The following is a 21,206-nucleotide window of genomic DNA, read 5'->3' as shown; positions in this document are numbered from 1 at the left end:
ACAGGCGATTCAGGCCCAGCGAAATACACGGTGCAAGACTGCCACCTACCTGCAGTACTCTGCAAATGTCAGGACATAGCACTTTTCCTCGATGCACGCAATACTGTTCTCATCTTGATGACGGGATGCAAATATCTCATTCTGCAAAGAGTCAAAGAAGATCATTTCATTGTGGCATGTAGGAGGACTGTCAACTGGAACTCACAGGATATAACCCTCCTTCTCTCTGGGAAACCTCCTTCATTTTTCAGTACAGACCCCCAAGCCTTGTAAAAGAAAGCTTCATTCTCTGGACCAGTTTTACCTACGCACAGTGAGTGGACCTGGGGAAGGCTCAGTGGCCCCATGCAGCTCTTGCCGTCATCTCAGGCAGAGCCGCTAAACTCACTGATTTGCTGCAGCGCTGTCAACATGACATCAGCGCTGCTGACAACAACAGATACCAAGAGCAGCAGCGGAGACTTAGCACCGGACCTGGGAAGGATGAGCTGAGCACAGTACGGGATAATTACATGTTAGCAATGCTGGAAAGAGGATATAAAATAGAGTTTCTGGCTTTGGAGGACCCAGTACTACTGTCCATTACTTAGGCAGCCCACTGGTTTGATAAAGAATTGTGCAGTACTTCATTTTCCCTGCGGGGGCAATGCAGGATAGCCGAGTGCTTTCTGCTTATTACCCCTATAAATTAACAGCTGATGGCAGGAGCAGGACACCCTGTAATCGACTTATTTTACTACAGATCCTGACATTTTATTTTTTTATTACATAAAATAAAAATAGAAAACCTCTCAACAGGTCAAAAGTGGCCCGTTTTTGGCCGCATTTTATTCTGTTATACCCGATTACGTCGCTTTTTGTTTTTAAATCCACTAGTTACAGATATATGAGTGCTAATTTTTATAGGCTTTCTAAGGGAACATTGCTCACAAGATTCCTCAGGGGTGTGTCTTTAGGTTGCTCTGCAGAATTACCTTACAAGCCACGCCCCTTTATTAAAGACCATAATAGACCAAAATTGCATTAAATAAAAATGCCCATATCTCTGGAATCGGATGGTAGAAGTTTTAGAAAAGAAAAGTGTGGAATACACAGAAGAGCAGTGGGAAAAGAATAAGATAAAAACCAGACAATTTTGACAAGCGACGGGTACTCTTTAACCCCTTTCAGACATCGGGCGTACATTTACGCAGATGTCGGACTCCCTCCCTTTGATGTGAGCTCTGGCGCTGAGCCCACATCTTTCCCGGCACATGTCAGCTGTTTTGAACAGCTGACATGTGCCCAGAACAGCCGCAGGTGTAATCGCGATCCACCCGTGGCTATTAACCCGTTAAATGCTGCTGTAAAATTCTGACAGCGACATGTAACTCGCACTTCCGGCCATCAGGCCGGAAATCCCGCCCATCGGTGACCCCCTTCACGTGATTGCGGGTCATCAATGGGTTGAAGTGACAAAAAATAAAAATTCAAATTACCTCCCTTTCGCCCCATTCAAAATAAAACATTAAAAAAACAAATCAAACCTACACATATTTGGTATCGCTGTGTTCACAATCGCCCGACCTATCAATAAAAAAAGGATTAACCTGATCGCTAAATGGCGTAGCAAGAAAAAAATCAAAATGCCAGCATTACAGTTTTTTGGTCGCGTTACTTTGCATTAAAATGCAATAACGGGTGATCAAAAGAACGTATCTGCACCAAAATGGTATCATTAAAAACGTCAGCTCAGCACGCAAAAAATAAGCCGTCACCCGACCCCAGATCATGAAAAATGAAAACGCTACGGGTATCGGAAAATTGCGCAATTTTTTTTTTTTTCTTACAAAGGTTGGATTTTTTTTTTCACCACTTAGATAAAAAAGAACCTAGACATGTTTGGTGTCTATGAACTTGTAATGACCTGGAGAATCATAATGGCAGGTCAGTTTTAGCATTTAGTGAACCTAGCAAAAAAGCCAAAAAAAAAACAAGTGTGGGAGTGCACTTTTTTTTGCAATTTCACCGCAGTTGGATTTTTTTCCTGTTTTCCAGTACACGACATGGTAAAACCAATGGTGTCATTCAAAAGTACAACTCGTCCCACAAAAAACAAGCCCTCATATGGCCATATTGACGGAAAAATAAAAAAGTTATGGCTCTGGGAAGAAGGGGAGCGAAATGAAAATGCAAAATCAAAAATACCTTTGGTCGTTAAGGGGTTAAAGAGATGCAACTCTACAATTACATTATTTCCATACAGGAGAATGGCCTCTGACCTGGTGCATACTGGGATTTCGTCCTCCCTGAGTGTGCTCTGGCCGGTAGTACCAGAAGAGACTCATCATCAGCTCACCTAGCAAAAAAATGGGTGACAGTCATCACACTGTGCCAATGTCTTAAATACACGATCTACAGCTACAGCCAGACAACATACTGTATCTAATCTTGATGCTAAAGAGTGACCATCTTTTTCATTTTTATTTCAGAAATCAACAGTGCATATAATACATCAGAGAACTCTGCTTCTTTCTCCTCCTGGACGGATTATTCACTTTGAAAACTTTGTACTCAAGGAGACGACAGTTGGTGCTCATAAAGTTCTATGGAACTTGCAGCAGAATGTCTGTGTCGGCCTAAGGCTCCCTCCTCCTCCATAGAACTTTAGGAGCACTGTCATCTCCAATCTCAGCAATGGGGAAATCTGTCTTAATGAATAAAGAGTTTATTAAGTGAAAGAGATAAAGAGTTTATTAAGTGAAAGAGAACCAGGAGGGTGAAGAAGCGGATACATTTCATGTGTCCTATAAAAAAAAACAAAAAAAAAACAATGATCACTCTATCAGCAGGTGTTTATTATATAACCTGACAGCAGCCTGATGTAGGAGTAGAGACCCTGATTCCACTGATGTGTCACTAGGTTTACTGGGTGCAGAAGTTGTGACACAATCACTGTTTTCTCTGTTGCAGATGTAGCAGAGCTGTGAATGCTGAGCCCTGTGTAACCCCGCCCCCCAGACCACTGATTGACAGCTTTCTGTGTATAAAGTATATGGACAGAAAGCTGCTACTCAGTGGTGGCGGCAGGGTTAAATGTACCAAATGACCAGGAGGCACGAGACATCTAGTCCTGTAGTGATAATCTCCTGCTGATAAAACATAGATTTTATTGAAACAGTGAAACTCCCCCTAGTAAGTGACAAATTTCTGGAATCAGGGTCTCTGCTATGTAATCTGAGAACACAATTATGTAGGGGCAAAGACCTGCTTTAAGAAAAAAAAAAAGAGAAAAGGTCTGTGTTACCAGTTTTGGGCTCTTCCCAGAGAGCAGATATTTTGGCCACATACGGCATGGATTTTTTCCTGGGACCAGATTTAAGTAAGACAGTATCTCGGACTCGGATGATTTCTCCATTCCTCTCCACGGCTTGGTAACTCCTTCGGAGAGCAGGCTCAGGTTCATTCTAAGGGAGGGGGAAGAAAAGTAAAGCATTTCAAAAATGTCATTTATTTCAAGTTTTAGGAATATGTCCGCCGTGTGCACCATTTCGACTTTCTTTCTGCCCAAAAAAAAAACGGGATTGATGCATTTCTTAATGCTGAGTGTCTTAATGGCATTTACAGCTTTTATGGATGTGAAAATACAAAAACAACAGGCCCCCGGCTGCCATGAAAACCCATCGGCGTAATTTAAATGCCCCCGTCAGTAAAAAAAAAGGACCACATTGCAGTGATCGAAGCAAGCAGATCCTGGCTCTGACACAGGCAGATCCTGACTGCATGGTGCAGGCTCAGCTCCTGAGCCCGCTCCATACATAAGGGCAGGAAATAGCTTGTACTTTTCTGTAGGGGTCAATCTGGTTACTTCTTAGGAAATATGGCCGCCTGCTGCAAATAAGGGTCGATCTCATGCAGAATTTGGGACCTAAAAGGCAGAATATTAAAGGTCCTGAAAGGGGTTCTTCACTTTGGACAGAAGGGTTAGAAGGGTTTATAAACAATCAGCAGATCCTGATGGGAGCCATGACATATTTATGGAAAACTTGCAAATTGTGGGCAGGTCATATCCGGCATGGAAGGATGGGTAAGATGGAGGCACGTACCACAACGTAAACTGCCTTCTCGCAAGCCGTCCCCAGAGGCATCCAGCCATTTGTAGCTCTCCTCCTGCTTATTCTCTGTTGCTTGGGATGACTGTGGCCCTTGCTCGTCTTGCTGTCTGCAGCGTGGACACACCCCGACGTGTTCCGGACTCCGGATTTGGAGCCACTCGGGGGTTTGGAGCCCTGCGGGCATTCACGGGCGGTTTTCAGCATAGCCATTGTCTGAGGTTCTGAGTTGGGTTTCTGTAGGTAGGGGACAGGCTCGGCAGCGGGTGGGACACTTGGGACTGGGCATCCTGAGAGTGGGTGAGCAGGAGACACGGGGTGACCTGCTGTGGGGATTGTTAAACTCAGCTGGTCGAGGGATTTGTATCCATCTGAGAAGAAAAAACAAACAAAATCTAAATAAGTATATATCTTATTAATAAAGAGGTCCCCTCTGAACAGGGCCGGCGTTTGGCACAGGCAGACCAAGCAGACGCCTGGGGTCCCACTTACAAAGGGGGCCCCCTGCATCTGCAACCCCTGTATGAAGTGCCCAGAGGGTGTTCAGGAGTGAATAATGCTGTACATTGCTCTGTAGTCCCAGAACGTCTCTCCCAAACCCCCTTTGAGACCCCCTCAGTGCAGTGATTTACTCACTGTGGTCCCAGAGCTCTGTGCTGATTGCTGTAGGATCAGGTTTCACAGTCACATACAGCATCCATCAGCATTGGCTCTGACCAGTCACTAAATCATTGCTTGTAATCTGACAGGGCGACCTGCTGTCACTACTGTCTGGATGACACAAGACAGGAATATTGTCTGCTGAATCAGGGCATTTATTATATAGAAATAAATGAATTCCCACGTGAAACAATAAGGGTAAACCATACACATATATGTACAGGTGTGCATAGAAATCAGCGTTTTTGGTGCATTTTTTTTTTAAGCCAAAACCTGCTCTCTTGGCAGTAAAAACACTGCTTTCAAAGCACCCATTTTTTAGGGTATGTGCAGAAGATCCGGAAATGGCAGCCCTTTGGATGCATCGGACATGTGCACACCGGTGATTCCGCATGTGTTCATTGAACCGCACCCTATACATTGCAGGGGTGATATTTCTTTTTGGAGACTCGCGTCTACGCCAGATAAATTGGCATGCTGGGGTCTGCGTCTCCGCAGGTGAGGTACCGGTGTCAGTGCACGCATAGTACAGATGGAATTTCTTGAAATCCCATCCACTATACTGTAACATGTGGCCACTGCAGGTTGGACGCTGCACAAGTACACAGCAGCCGACCTGCAGCATTTACTGATTGTGGACACACACCCTTAGAGCTTTTGCTGCTTTTTACAGTATGCATTTTATCTACAGTAATAATCTTTATTAATAATCTTTATTTTTTATATAGCGCATATAACATATTCCGCAGCGCTTTACAGGTTGCACACATTATCATCACTGTCCCCGATGGGGCTCACAATCTAAATTCCCTATCAGTATGTCTTTGGAATGTGGGAGGAAACCGGAGAACCCGGAGGAAACCCACGCAAACACGGAGAGAACATACAAACTCTTTGCAGATGTGGTCCTTGGTGGGGTTTGAACCCTGGACCCCAGTGCTGCAAGGCTGCTGTGCTAACCACTGAGCCACCATGCTGCCCTACATGTTTAATAAAGTTAGTTTTATTCACCAAAAACGCAGCGAAAAACAACGTTGCGACATTTGCAGCATTTTTTCAAACTTTTTCATTGCTTTCTACGGGTGAAAAAAATTGCTGAAAGCGACATGCTGCAGATTTAAAAAAGCTGCAGTTGTGAAATTCAGTCAGGGGAAAATAAAAGGGTGTGCAGGAGATTTCTGAAAATCTCAGTTTTTGCTTGTGCTGTAAAATGCTGCAAACTTCTTATTTGTAGAACAAAACGCTGCAAAAATTCTGCATATGAACATGGCGAAAAGCTGCTCTTCAAAGTGCCAGCAAAACATAGGAGATTTCCGAAATCGTGTCACTTCTTTCAGTGCTTTTTCACCTGTAGAAAGCAATGAAAGAATAAAAAAGCTGCAGATATTGCAACGGCATTTTTCACCGCAATTTTTTAAGTGGTTTTGGTGAATTAAACATTAGGTCTCGTTCACATGTTCAGTATTTGTAATGCAGAAACAGCAATGGAACAATGAGGCTATGTGCACATGTTGCGGAATCTGCTGCGGATGTTTCCACGCAGATTCCTAAAATCTGCAGGTAAGACGCCCTGCGCTTTATCTGCAGATTTACGGCAGAATTACCGCGGTTTTTGTGCGGTTTTCAGCAGCGTTTTTTCACCTGCGGCTTCCTATTGTGGAGCAGGTGTAAAACGCTGCGGAATCTGCACAAAGAATTGACATGCTGCGGAAAATACAACACAGCGTTTCCGTGCGGTATTTTCCGCAGCATGTGTACGGCGGATTTTGTTTTCCATATGTTTACATGGTGCTGTACAATGCATGGAAAACTGCTGCAGATCCACAGCAAAATCCGCAAAGTGTGCACATACCCTGAGAAACACGTCACCACTTCTGTATTTCTCACCCTCCTGGTTTTGGCTTAAGGTACCTTCACACGAAGCGACGCTGCAGCGATAGCGACAACGATGCCGATCGCTGCAGCGTCGCGGTTTGATCGCTGGGGAGCTGTCACACAGACCGCTCTCCAGCGACCAACGATGCCGAGGTCCCCGGGTAACCAGGGTAAACATCGGGTTACTAAGCGCAGGGCCGCGCTTAGTAACCCGATGTTTACCCTGGTTACCAGCGTAAAAGTAAAAAAAAAAAAACAGTACATACTCACCTGCGCGTCCCCCGGCGTCCGCTTCCCTGCACTGTGTGAGCGCCGGCCCTAACAGCAGAGCGGTGACGTCACCGCTGTGCTTTCACTTTCACTTTAGGGCCGGAGCTCAGTCAGTGTCAGGAAGCAGACGCTGGGGGACGCGCAGGTGAGTATGTACTGTTTGTTTTTTTACTTTTACGCTGGTAACCAGGGTAAACATCGGGTTACTAAGCGCGGCCCTGCGCTTGGTAACCCGATGTTTACCCTGGTTACCAGTGTAAAACATCGCTGGTATCGTTGCTTTTGCTGTCAAACACAACGATACACAGCGATCTGACGACCAAATAAAGTTCTGGACTTTATTCAGCGACCAGCGACATCACAGCAGGATCCTGATCGCTGCTGCGTGTCAAACTAAACGATATCGCTAGCGAGGACGCTGCAACGTCACGGATCGCTAGCGATATCGTTACAAAGTCATTTCGTGTGAAGGTACCTTAACACATGCTGATGTGAAATACCGACCAAATACTGATAGTATGAATGTGGTCTTAAACATACTGTAGACAAAGCAAACATCCTCACTCCAAAAAAAGCTGAAAAAAGTGTGAAGAACACCACAAAACAAGCTGAAAAACAGGGGTTTTGAACGCAACATTTTTACTGCTAATAGAAAAGGTTTTGGCTACTGAAAAAATGCTGCATGTGAACATAGTCTTACTCTGAAACGCTATGTCTATCTGTGGTCTTACATAGGACTGCAGGTGATATATACTACATTATCTGTACTCAGAGAGTTATCACTGTATTATCTGTGGTGTTAAAAAACATTAAGAGGGGGTTGGGGGTAACTCTTTGTCTTGGGGCTTGGGCCCCCAATCTTTTCTGACCCTAGCAACGCCCCTGCATACAGCTAATAGTGGCAGACCTGTTGGCCGATATAAGGCCTCTAAATATGGGGGCCACAGTGTGAGCACTGGCTCCAGGCCCCTCCACCAACTGTATCCGCATCCTGCTCATGTAATGTAAAACTAAATGTTTGTGTGATTTTACAATGTTAGCATTGGGGCCCCACTTTAAATTTTTGCCACTTTGTTTAAAACCGGCCCTACCTCTGAATGTATACTGGGACAGAAGGGAAATTAGAGTAATTCCAAAAAGAAAAGTCATCACATTAAAAGGGTTAATTCACAGTGCAGACCAGATTCCCAATCAGGCTTTTTGGTACAACCCCAAATGCAGACAGTCCCAGCATTAAAGGGGTTTTCTGCAGTCCCCGGTTTACTTATCCTGCAGCAATGATATCACTTACATCCACATGACTGTTGTAGCCAATCACCGGCTTTGGTGTTCTTGCGATTGGCTGCAGCGGTCACAAGCACGTATGGCAGGTAAATCAAAAAAAGATAAAACAGACAGACAGACAGTAAAGGAGGCGGCGGCACTGAGTACAAAGACCGATGTTTGGCGATAGTGCACAATACTGCAGGCTTTCAACTTGAGAGGAACTTTAACCCCTTCATGACCTTGGGATTTTTCGTTTTTCCGTGTTCGTTTTTCACTCCCCTCCTTCCCAGAGCCATAACTTTTTTATTTTTCTGTCAATTTGGCCATGTGAGGGCTTATTTTTTGTGGGACGAGTTGTACTTTTGAACGACATCATTGGTTTTACCATGTCGTGTACTAGAAAACGGGAAAAAAATTCCAAGTGCGGTGAAATTGCAAAAAAAGTGCAATCCCACGCTTGTTTTTTGCTTGGCTTTTTTGCTAGGTTCACTAAATGCTAAAACTGACCTGCCATTATGATTCTCCAGGTCATTACGAGTTCATAGACACCTAACATGACTAGGTTATTTTTTAACTAAGTGGTGAAAAAAAATTCCAAACTTTGCTTAAAAAAAAAAAAAAAAAAATTGCACCATTTTCCGATACTCGTAGCGTCTCCATTTTTCATGATCTGGGGTCGGTTGAGGGCTTATTTTTTGGGTGCCGAGCTGGCATTTTTAATGATAGCATTTTGGTGCAGATACGTTCTTTTGATCGCCCGTTATTGCATTTTAATGCAATGTCGCGACGACCAAAAAAACGTAATTCTGGCGTTTCGATTTTTTTTCTCGTTACGCCGTTTAGCGATCAGGTTAATGCTTTTTTTTTATTGATAGATCGGGCGATTCTGAACGTGGCGATACCAAATATGTGTAGGTTTGGGGTTTTTTTTATTGATTTATTTTGATTGGGGCGAAAGGGCGGTGATTTAAACTTTTATTTTTTTTTTTATTTTTTTCACATTTTTTTTAACTTTTTTTTTTTTACTTTTGCCATGGTTCAATAGCCTCCATGGGAGGCTAGAAGCAGGCACAACCCGATCGCCTCTGCTACATAGCAGCGATCTGCTGTTCGCTGCTATGTAGTAGAAAATCAGGTGTGCTATGAGCGCCGACCACAGGGTGGCGCTCACAGCTACCGGCGATCAGTAACCATAGAGGTCTCAAGGACCTCTATGGTTACTATTCTAAAGCATCGCCGACCTCCGATCATGTGACGGGGGTCGGCGATGCGCTCATATCTGGCCGCCCGGCCGGATGCGGTAGTTAAATGCCGTTGTCTGCGTTTGACAGCGGCATTTAACTAGTTAATAGCAGCGGGTGAATCGCGATTTCACCCGCCGCTATTGCGGGCACATGTCAGCTGTTCAAAACAGCTGACATGTCCCGGCTTTGATGCGGGCTCACCGCGGAGCCCTGCATCAAAGCAGGGGAGCTGACCTCGGACGTACTATCCCGTCCGAGGTCAGTAAGGGGTTAAAAGGAAAATCAGGTTACCGGCAGTTTTGAAGATAAGTGTTATTTGGAAAAGTGGCTTCCCATTGTTTTCTTAAAGAGAGTTTGTCCCCTAGTTTTAGCTACCACATCTGAGAGTGCCAGGATGTAGGGGCAGAGACCCAGATCCCAGCAATGTATCACTTCATTTACTAGGTGCAGAAGTTGTGATACAATCACAGTTTTCTTTGCTGCAGATGTACTGCTGTGTAACGACTAATCAGTGGTCAGGATATGGTTGGAACAGGAGTTACAAGACATCTAGTCCTTAGTGATAATCTCCTGCTGATAAAACACATTGTATTGAAACTGCAAAACAAAGCCTAGTAAGTGATACATCGTTGTCATCTGTGTCTCTGCCCCTACATCATGCTGCTGTCAGATTACATAGCAAAATTGACCATTTTGTAATATATTAAAAAATAAAATTAAAAAAATGTATTTTATATATAATCAAATACAGTACTTATTTTCCCCACTGTGTGTATATATACACACACACGCACTTTTTTTCTAGATAGTTTAGGCTTTATCTTAACAGGTTAGAAGTGTGAAAACTGGCCAGTTTTAGTTCAGAGTGTCCTTTACATCCACTTGTAAAATAAATCCTTCTATATTATTTCAAAACTCTCTTTTTCTGTGATTCCTTTGTATCTCCGTTCATACTGCACCCACACACACACAAATGATACACCATTTGAAAGGTAAACTTGCCCCCTTCAGCAAGAAAATAGCCAAACAAACCACACATCGACGATGTTATCACAAAATACATTTAAATTATTAATTTTCATAAAACTGCAGTAAGGAAAAATGACCTGCAGGTGGCACCACACTACCCCAAAGCACAATAACACAAAGCTGAAACAAATCCTAACATTTGCCTTGGGGGCTTCCATGTTGCCGAACTCCTTGCCCAGCCGATTTCAGGCAGGTACACGTAAAATATTTGCTACACATGTGGGTGGAAGTAGAATAAAAGTAAAACTTTACCTGTTTAAGACTACAGCTTTAAAACTGAAGATATAAATTAATGCAGCCTAAAAGAGACCATACAGGTTCTGAACCATCAGATTTTCCGTATTATCAGACAGTCATTGAAAAGTCTATCTTCCTTCTAAGGTTGCAGCTTATTGGTGACCTGGAGTCACCTCTGGTTCCAAGTAAAAAACTGCAGCGTTGACATAACTCAGACTGTACTTTGTTTCCCGATGGGAGAGATTGGTGGAAACAACCTTGCAAAAATTGAAAAAAAAAAAAAAAAAGTAAAATAAAATGCAAATATTACTTTTTTTTTTATTTTAAAGGGATATTCCCAATTATTTTTTTCAATGGTGTAAATACGATCAGTTATGGGGTCAATTCTCCATCATTTTTACTGTCAAAGTGGCACTGCTGTACAGGGAGCTGCTCCGTTCACATACATCGGGCTGTGTTGCAATTCCCTACACTGCAGATAGATGGCAGTGCTGCTGTGGAGGGCAAAAAAATCCTGCTGCCCCTGTTCTTTTGCAAGGTCCTGACAATCAGACCCCTTCTGATCAGTAAGCAAAATACCATTATGTTTAATGTTGGGGGATCTCCTTTAGACTGGAGTCACACACAACATATAAAAAAATCGGTCCATTTTACATGGATGAGAATCGCAGAAATGCTCCCTGAACAGTGATCTGTATGTCGTCTGTGTGCAGTGCGAGGATGCGATTTTCTTGCATGTAAGCATCCGTATGGCGAGATTTTCTCGCCGGCATGCAAAATGGACATATAATGGATCCATATATATATACAAACACACTGCTCAAAAAAATAAGGGGAACACTTAAACAGAATATAACTCCAAGTAAATCAAACTTCTGTGAAATCAAACTGTCCACTTAGGAAGCTATACTGTTTGACAATCAATTTCACATGTTGTTGTGCAAATGGAATAGACAACAGATGGAAATAATTGGCAATTATCAAGACATCCTTAATAAAACCGTGGTTCTGCAGGTGGGGACCACAGACCACATCTCAGTACCAATGCTTTCTAGCTGATGTTTTGGTCACTTTTGAATGTTGGTTGTGCTTTCACACTCGTGGTAGCATGAGACGGACTCTACAACCCACACAAGTGGCTCAGGTAGTGCAGCTCATCCAGGATGGCACATCAATGCGAGCTGTGGCAAGGTGGTTTGCTGTGTCTGTCAGCGTAGTATCCAGAGGCTAGAGGGGCTACCAGGAGACAGGCCAGTACACCAGGGGACGTGGAGGGGGCCGTAGGAGGACAACAACCCAGCAGCAGGACCGCTATCTCAGCCTTTGGGCAAGGAGGAACAGGAGGAGCACTGCCAGAGCCCTACAAAATGACCTCCAGCAGGCCACAAATGTGCATGTGTCTGCACAAACGGTTAGAAATCGACTCCATGAGGATGGTCTGAGTGCCTGACGTCCACAGATAGGGGACGTGCTCACAGCCCAACACCGTGCAGGACGCTTGGAATTTGCCACAAAACACGATTGGCAAATTCGCCACTGACACCCTGTGCTCTTCACAGATGAAAGCAGGTTCACACTGAGCACATGTGAGTCTGGAGATACCGTGGAGAGTGATCTGCTGCCTGCAACATCCTTCAGCATGACCGGTTTGGCAGTGGGTCAGTAATGGTATGGGGTGGCATTTGGAGGGCCGCACAGCCCTCCATGTGCTCGCCAGTGGTAGCCTGATTGCCATTAGGTACCGAGATGAGATCCTCGGAATCCTTGCGAGACCATATGCTGGTGCGGTTGACCCTGGGTTCATCCTAATGCAGGACAATGCCAAACCTCATGTGACTGGAGTGTGTCAGCGGTTCCTGCAAGATGAAGGCATTGAAGCTATAGACTGGCCCGCCCGTTCCCCTGACCTAAATCTAATTGAACACATCTGGGACATCATGTCTCGCACCATCCACCAACGTCACGTTGCACCACAGACTGTCCAGGAGTTGGCAGATGCTTTAGTCCAGGTCTGGGAGGAGATCCCTCAGGAGACCATCCGCCACCTCATCAGGAGCATGTCCAGGCGTTGTAGGGAGATTATACAGGCACGTGGAGGCCACACACACTACTGAGCATAAATTTCCTTGTCTTGAGGCATTTCAACTGAAGTTGGGTCAGCCTGTAACTTAATTTTCCACTGTGATTTTGAGCATCATTCTAACTCCAGATCTCCGTGGGATATTAGCTGTGATTTACGTTGATCATTTTTAGGTTTTATTGTTCTCAACTCATTCTACTATGTAATGAATAAAGATTTCTAACTTGAATATATCATTCAGTGATATCTAAGATGTGGGATTTTAGTGTTCCCTTTATTTTTTTGATCAGTATATATATAGGAACCACTGTTGTCCTAAATGCCTAATGATGATAAATATAATCCACCTGTGTGTAATCAAGTCTCCATATAAATGCACCTGCTCTGTGATAGTCTCAGGGTTCTGTTTGAAGCACAGAGAGCATCATGAAGACCAAGGAACACAACAGGCAGGTCCGTGATACTGTTGTGGAGAAGTTTAAAGCCGGATTTGGATACAAAATGATTTCCAAAACTTTAAACATCCCAAGGAGCACTGTGCAAGTGATCATATTGAAATGGAAGGAGTATCATTCCACTGCAAATCTACCAAGACCCGGCCGTCCCTCAAAACTTTCATCTCAAACAAGGAGAAGACTGATCAGAGATGCAGCCAAGAGGCCCATGATCACTCTGGATGAACTGCAGAGATCTACAGGTGAGGTAGGACAGTCTGTCCATAGGACAACAATCAGTCGTACACTGCACAAATCTGGCCTTTATAGAAGAGTGGCAAGAAGAAAGCCATTTCTCAAAGATATCCATAAAAAGTGTCATTTAAAGTTTGGAACAAGCCACCTGGGAGACACACCAAACATGTGGAAGAAGGTGCTCTGGTCAGATGAAACCAAAATCGAACTTTTTGGCAACAATGCCAAATGATATGTTTGGCGTAAAGGCAACACAGCTCATCACCCTGAACACACCATCCCCACTGTCAAACATGGTGGTGGCAGCATCATGGTTTGGATCTGCTTTTCTTCAGCAGGGACAGGGAAGATGGTTAAAATTGATGGGAAGATGGATGGAGCCAAACACAGGACCATTGTTGAAGAAAACCTGTGGGAGTCTGCAAAAGACCTGAGACTGGGCCGGAGATTTGTCTTCCAACAAGACAATGATCCCAAACATAAAGCAAAATCTACAATGGAATGGTTCACAAATAAACGTATCCAGGTGTTAGAATGGCCAAGTCAAAGTCCAGACCTCAATCCAATCGAGAATCTGTGGAAAGAGCTGAAAACTGCTGTTCATAAACGATCTCCATCAAACCTGAGCTCGAGCTGTTTGCCAAGGAAGAATGGGCAAGAATTTCAGTCTTCAGTACAAAACTGATAGAGACATAACCCAAGCGACTTGCAGCTGTAATCGCAGCAAAAGGTGGCGCAACAAAGTATTACGTTTTAAAGCGGCCGAATAATATTGCACGCCCCACTTTTCAGTATTTGAATTTCCACAAAAATTTAAAATAGCCAATAAATTTCGTTCAACATCACAATTGTGTTCCACTTGTTGATTCTTCACCAAAAATTTACATTTGGTATCTTTATGTTTGAAGCATGATATGTGGGAAAAGGTTGAAAAGCTCCAGGGAACCGAATACTTACGCAAGGCACTGTAATATATATATATATATATATATATATATATATATATATATATATATAAACACATATACACACACCGTATATACTTGAGTATAAGCCGACCCGAGTATAAGCCGACCCCCCTAATTTTGCCACAAAAAACTGGGAAAACTTATTGACCCGAGTATAAGCCTAGGGTAGGAAATGCAGCAGCTACCGGTGAATTTCAAAAATAAAAATAGATGCTCCATACCGTTCATTATTGCCCCATAGATGCTCCATATAAAGCTGTGCCACATATAATGCTCCATACCGTTGATTATTGCCCCATAGATGCTCCATATAAAACTGCCATATATAACGCTCTGCACCGTTCATTATGGCCCCATAGATGCTCCATATAAAGCTGTGCCATATATAATGCTCTATACCGTTCATTATGGCCCCATAGATGCTCCATATAAAGCTGTGCCATATATAATGCTCTGCACCGTTCATTATGGCCCCATAGATGCTCCATATAAAGCTGTGCCATATATAATGCTCTGCACCGTTCATTATGGCCCCATAGATGCTCCATATAAAGCTGTGCCATATATAATGCTCTGCACCGTTCAGTATGGCCACATAGATGCTCCATATAAAACTGCCATATATAATGCTCTGCACCGTTCATTATGGCCCCATAGATGCTCCATATAAAGCTGTGCCATATATAAAGCTCTGCACCGTTCATTATGGCCCCATACAAAACTGTGCCATATATAATGCTCTGCACCGTTGATTATGGCCCCATAGATGCTCCATATAAAGCTGTGCCATATATAAAGCTCTGCACCGTTCATTATGGCCCCATAGATGCTCCATACAAAACTGTGCCATATATAATGCTCTGCACCGTTGATTATTGCCCCATAGATACTCCATATAAAGCTGTGCAATAAATAATGCTGCTGCTGCTGCAATAGAAAAAAAAAAAATCACATACTCACCTCTCTTCGCTCAGGACGCCGGCGCTTTCAATATTTACCTGCTCCTCGTGCGGCTCCGTCTCCAGCACTGACGCTCAGCAGAGGGCGCGCACTGACTACGTCACCGCGCCCTCTGACCTGAGCGTCACAGCCAGAGGACGCTGATGACTGAGCCGCACCGGAACGAGGAGCGGTAAATATCGCGCAGCGCTCCCCTCCCCGTATACTTACCTGCTCCTGGCACGGTCCCTGCTTCTTCCACCGCTGCATCTTCTTCCTGTATTGAGCGGTCACCGTTACCGCTCATTGCAGTCATGAATATGCGGCTCCACCTCTATGGGAGGTGGAGCCGCATATTCATGACTGTAATGAGCGGTACCATGTGACCGCTCAGTACAGGAAGAAGATGCAGCGCTGGAAGAAGCAGGGACTGCAGGGAACACGCCGGGAGTAGGTGAGAATAACTAGACAGCCCCCGCTCCCCCTCCCCTGCCGACCCCCGGGGTATGACTCGAGTATAAGCCGAGAGGGGGACTTTCAGCCCCAAAAAATGGGCTGAAAATCTCGGCTTATACTCGAGTATATACGGTATATATTATATATATATATATATATATATATATATATATATATATATATATATTTATACACATACACAGTTATATGAACAAGTTTGGGCACCCCTATTAATCTTAAGCTTAATGTTTTATAAAAACAGCCATTTCAGTTTCATATATCTAATAACTGTTGGACACAGTAATGTTTCTGCCTTGAAATGAGGTTTATTGTACTAACAGAAAATGTGCAATCTGCATTCAAACAATTTGACAGGTGCATAAGTATGGGCACCCTTATTATTTTCTTGATTTAAATACTCCTACCTACTTTTTACTGACTTACTAAAGCACTTTTTTTGGTTTTGTAACCTCATTGAGCTTTGAACTTCATAGCCAGGTGTATGCAATCAAGAGAAAAGCTACTTAAAGTGGCCACTTGCAAGTTGTTCTCCTGTTTGAATCTCCTCTGAAGAGTGGTATCATGGGCTCCTCAAAACAACTGTCAAATGATCTGAAAACAAAGATTATTCAACATAGTTGTTCAGGGTAAGTATACAAAAAGCTGTCTCAGAGATTTAACCTGTCAATTTCCACTGTGAGGAACATAGTAAGGAAATGAAAGAACACAGGTACAGTTCTTGTTAAGGCCAGAAGTGGCAGGCCAAGAAAAACATCAGAAAGGCAGAGAAGAAGAACGGTGAGATCAGTCAAGGACAATCCTCAGACCACCTCCAGAGAGCTGCAGCATCAACTTGCTGCAGATGGTGTCACTGTGCTTCGGTCAACTATACAACACACTTTGCACAAGGAGAAGCTGTATGGGAGAGTGATGCGAAAGAAGCCGTTTCTGCAAGCACGCCACAAACAGAGTCGGCTGAGGTATACAAAAGGACATTTGGAGAAGCCAATTTCTTTTTGGAAGAAGGTCCTGTGGACTGATGAAACCAAGATTGAATTGTTTGGTCATACAAAAAGGCGTTATGCATGGCGGCAAAAAAAACACAGCATTCCAAGAAAAACACTTGCTACCCACAGTAAACTTTGGTGGAGGTTCCATCATGCTTTGGGGCTGTGTGGCCACTGCCGGCACCAGGAATCTTGTTAAAGTTGAGGGACGCATGGATTCCTCTCAGTATCAGCAGATTCTTGACAATAATGTTCATGAATCAGTGACAAAGTTGAAGTTACGCAGGGGATGGATCTTTCAGCAAGACAATGATCCAAAACACTGCTCCAAATCTACTCAGGCATTCATGCAGAGGAACAATTACACTGTTCTGGAATGGCCATCCCAGTCCCCAGACCTGAATATCATTGAACATCTGTGGGATCATTTGAAGAGGGCTGTCCATGCTCGGCGACCATCAAACTTAACTCAACTGGAATTGTTTTGTAAAGAGGAATGGTCAAAAATACCTTCATCCAGGATCCAGGAACTCATTAAAAGCTACAGGAAGCGACTAGAGGCTGTTATTTTTGCAAAAGGAGGATCTACTAAATATTAATGTCACTTTTCTGGTGAGGTGCCCATACTTATGCACCTGTCAAATTTTGTTTGAATGCAGATTGCACATTTTCTGTTAGTACAATAAACCTCATTTCAAGGCAGAAACATTACTGTGTCCAACAGTTATTAGATATATGAAACTGAAATAGCTGTTACAAAAAAACAATTTTTATAAAACATTAAGCTTAAGATTAATAGGGGTGCCCAAACTTTTTCATATAACATTTATATATACATACATATACATTATATATTTATATATATATATATATATATATATATATATATATATATATATATATATATATATATATATATATATATATATATATATATACATACACACACACACATATATATACATACACACACATACTGATCAAAAAATAAAGGGAACACTAAAATCCCACATCCTAGATATCACTGAATGAAATATTCCAATTGTAAATCTTTATTCATTACATAGTGGAATGTGTTGAGAACACTAAAACCTAAAAATTACACAGGTCAACAAAAAAATTTTTTTTTTCTGGTGTCCAAAATATTTTAATGAATTTGGGGTATTTTTGGGGTGCTGATTCTGAATATGCTATCAGTTTTGCCAGATTGGCTCAAGTTTTTGAGATTTTTGGTATCTTATTTATAGCACTTGTTGGTAAATGCGACGCATCATCTCATTAATTTCTTTGGATTAGTACTTGAACTGAGCAGTTCTCAATATAGTTTTGTGTTAATTAGTGTTCTAAAAGTTTGTTCATAGCTTGATTTTTGCACTAACTTTATGTTGTTGTCTGTTTTCCAGTGAAAAGCATGAACTCATCAAGAAGAAGTTGTCTTAACGATCCAGACTCATTCTGTTACATTTGTGGTGAATACACACTGCCAAAACATAGAAGAAACATAACAGACTTCGTAAAAAAAGTGTATTTTGCCTATTTTGGGGTTATGCTTGGGGACCAAGACAAGTTTTGGGCACCACACATAGTGTGCAAAGCATGTATCGAATTATTACGAAAATGGAGCAAAGGACAAAGAAAAAGCTTCAAATTTGGTGTTCCAATGGTGTGGAGAGAGCCAAAAAATCATCATGCTGACTGTTATTTCTGTGCAGTGCAAGTGCAAGGATTCAATAAGCATAAGAAACGAAAATGGGAGTAACATGGAATCTGCAAGAAGGCCTGTCCCTCATTGTGAAGATGTGCCTGTACCTGTGTTTACCATAAATAACAGTCATCATGATGATTTTTTGGCTCTCTCCACACCATTGGAACACCAAATTTGAAGCTTTTTCTTTGTCCTTTGCTCCATTTTCGTAATAATTCGATACATGCTTTGCACACTATGTGTGGTGCCCAAAACTTGTCTTGGTCCCCAAGCATAACCCCAAAATAGGCAAAATACACTTTTTTACGAAGTCTGTTATGTTTCTTCTATGTTTTGGCAGTGTGTATTCACCACAAATGTAACAGAATGAGTCTGGATCGTTAAGACAACTTCTTCTTGATGAGTTCATGCTTTTCACTGGAAAACAGACAACAACATAAAGTTAGTGCAAAAATCAAGCTATGAACAAACTTTTAGAACACTAATTAACACAAAACTACCGTATATACTCGAGTATAAGCCGACCCGAGTATAAGCCGACCCCCCTAATTTTGCCACAAAAAACTGGGAAAACTTATTGACGCGAGTATAAGCCTAGGGTGGGAAATGCAGCAGCTACCGGTGAATTTCAAAATTAAACATAGATGCTCCATACCGTTCATTATGGCCCCATAGATGCTCCACATAAAGCTGTGCCACATATAATGCTCTGCACCGTTCATTATGGCCCCATAGATGCTCTACATAAAGCTGTGCCATATATAATGCTCTGCACCATTGCCCCATAGATACTCCACATAAAGCTGTGCCATATATACAATGCTCTGCACCGTTGCCCCACAGCTGTGCCATATATATAATGCTCTGCACCGTTGCCCCATAGCTGTGCCATATATATAATGCTCTGCACCGTTGCCCCATAGCTGTGCCATATATATATAATGCTCTGCACCGTTGCCCCATAGCTGTGCCATATAGTGCTCTGCACCGTTGCCCCATAGCTGTGCCATATATATATATAATGCTCTGCACCGTTGCCCCATAGCTGTGCCATATATATAATGCTCTGCACCGTTGCCCCATAGCTGTGCCATATATACAATGCTCTGCACCGTTGCCCCACAGCTGTGCCATATATATAATGCTCTGCACCGTTGCCCCATAGCTGTGCCATATAGTGCTCTGCACCGTTGCCCCATAGCTGTGCCATATATATATAATGCTCTGCACCGTTGCCCCATAGCTGTGCCATATAGTGCTCTGCACCATTGCCCTATAACTGTGCCATATAGTGCTCTGCACCGTCCATTATTGCCCCATAGCTGTTGCTGCTGCTGCAATAAAAAAAAAAAAAACATACTCACCTGTCTTGCTTGCAGTTCCTCGGCGCCATCTTCCCGGCGTCTCTCCGCACTGACTGATCAGGCAGAGGGCGCCGCGCACACTATATGCGTCATCGCGCCCTCTGCCTGAACAGTCAGAGCAGAGAGACGCCGGGAAGATGGCGCGACGCCCGGCGTGTGGAACGAGGAGAGGTGAATATGTTATACTTACCTGCTCCCGGCGTCCCGCTCCTTCCCCCGGACAGCTGGTCTTCGGTGCCGCAGCCTCTTTCTCTATCAGCGGTCACCGGCACCGCTTCATTAGAGAAATGAATAGGCGGCTCCGCCCCTATGGGAGGTGGAGCCGCCTATTCATTTCTCTAATGAGCGGTCCCACGTGACCGCTCAGGGGAAGAGGCTGCGGCACCGAAGACAGTGTGACAGGCAGGGGGAGCGCCAGGATCGTCGGGACTAGGTGAGTATATGACAGTGCTCACCCGCCGACCCCACCACCGATCATGACTCGAGTATAAGCCGAGAGGGGCACTTTCAGCCCAAAAATTTGGGCTGAAAATCTCGGCTTATACTCGAGTATATACGGTATATTGAGAACTGCTCAGTTCAAGTACTAATCCAAAGAAATTAATGAGATGATGCGTCGCATTTACCAACAAGTGCTATAAATAAGATACCAAAAATCTCAAAAACTTGAGCCAATCTGGCAAAACTGATGACATATTCAGAATCAGCACCCCAAAAATACCCTAAATTCGATGAAATATCTTTGGCACCAAAAATGCTGTTGACCAGTGTAATATATACACTGTAAGATTGCACTTACTAAGTGTATTGGGGGACACTCACTTGGCCCGGGATTAGAGCACATGGGCACGGTTTTTCACACAAAACAGTCCATGCGGTTTATTAAAGTGTCATAAACCGGGTTATGCACAGTTCATTATATACATTTCATAGAACACAATAGGTACCAACTGGTGATATTAACTTGCAGCTTTATCTTAGACACTTCATATCCGGCTTTGTCTCATGGACTCTAAACATGCTGGACCTCTCACTTCGTCCAGTTACCATGGGTGTCCGTACGCCGAACAGTTCACCAATGTCCCTAGTCATATAGCGCACATGACACTGGGTCGCGGTCTCTAAACACGCTGAACCTCACCTCGTTCAGTTACCATGGGAGACCACACAGTTCATAGACTATCACAAGCACCAACAGTCAATGGTACCTTATGGGAGCTCCTGCTCCACCTGCTGACTCCTCGTCAGTCCTCTCTCCTGGGGAAACTGCCTTACGGGGATCACCAACTTGCCTGGCCGGCACACATCAGTCAATCCAGAGCCACC

The 21,206-nt window shown here is 43.4% G+C and overlaps 1 protein-coding gene across 2 annotated transcripts in view; it reads right to left on the bottom strand.

Annotated features, from left to right (window-relative positions):
• BAHD1 (bromo adjacent homology domain containing 1) overlaps positions 1-21,206 on the bottom strand; it is a 170,877-nt gene that overhangs the window by 13,324 nt on the left and 136,347 nt on the right. For both annotated transcript variants that reach the window (XM_077260702.1, XM_077260701.1), the window contains exons 3-6: positions 4,086-4,462; positions 3,287-3,446; positions 2,262-2,338; positions 50-141 (exon numbers count right to left, since the gene is read on the bottom strand). In XM_077260702.1, the coding sequence (XP_077116817.1) occupies positions 50-141; positions 2,262-2,338; positions 3,287-3,446; positions 4,086-4,462 (706 nt within the window). The remainder of the gene's footprint in view (positions 1-49; positions 142-2,261; positions 2,339-3,286; positions 3,447-4,085; positions 4,463-21,206) is intronic.

This window comes from Ranitomeya variabilis, chromosome 1 (assembly GCF_051348905.1).
Source record: "Ranitomeya variabilis isolate aRanVar5 chromosome 1, aRanVar5.hap1, whole genome shotgun sequence".
Taxonomy (NCBI): Eukaryota; Metazoa; Chordata; class Amphibia; order Anura; family Dendrobatidae; genus Ranitomeya; species Ranitomeya variabilis.
This window is presented reverse-complemented; position numbering and strand designations above follow the sequence as displayed.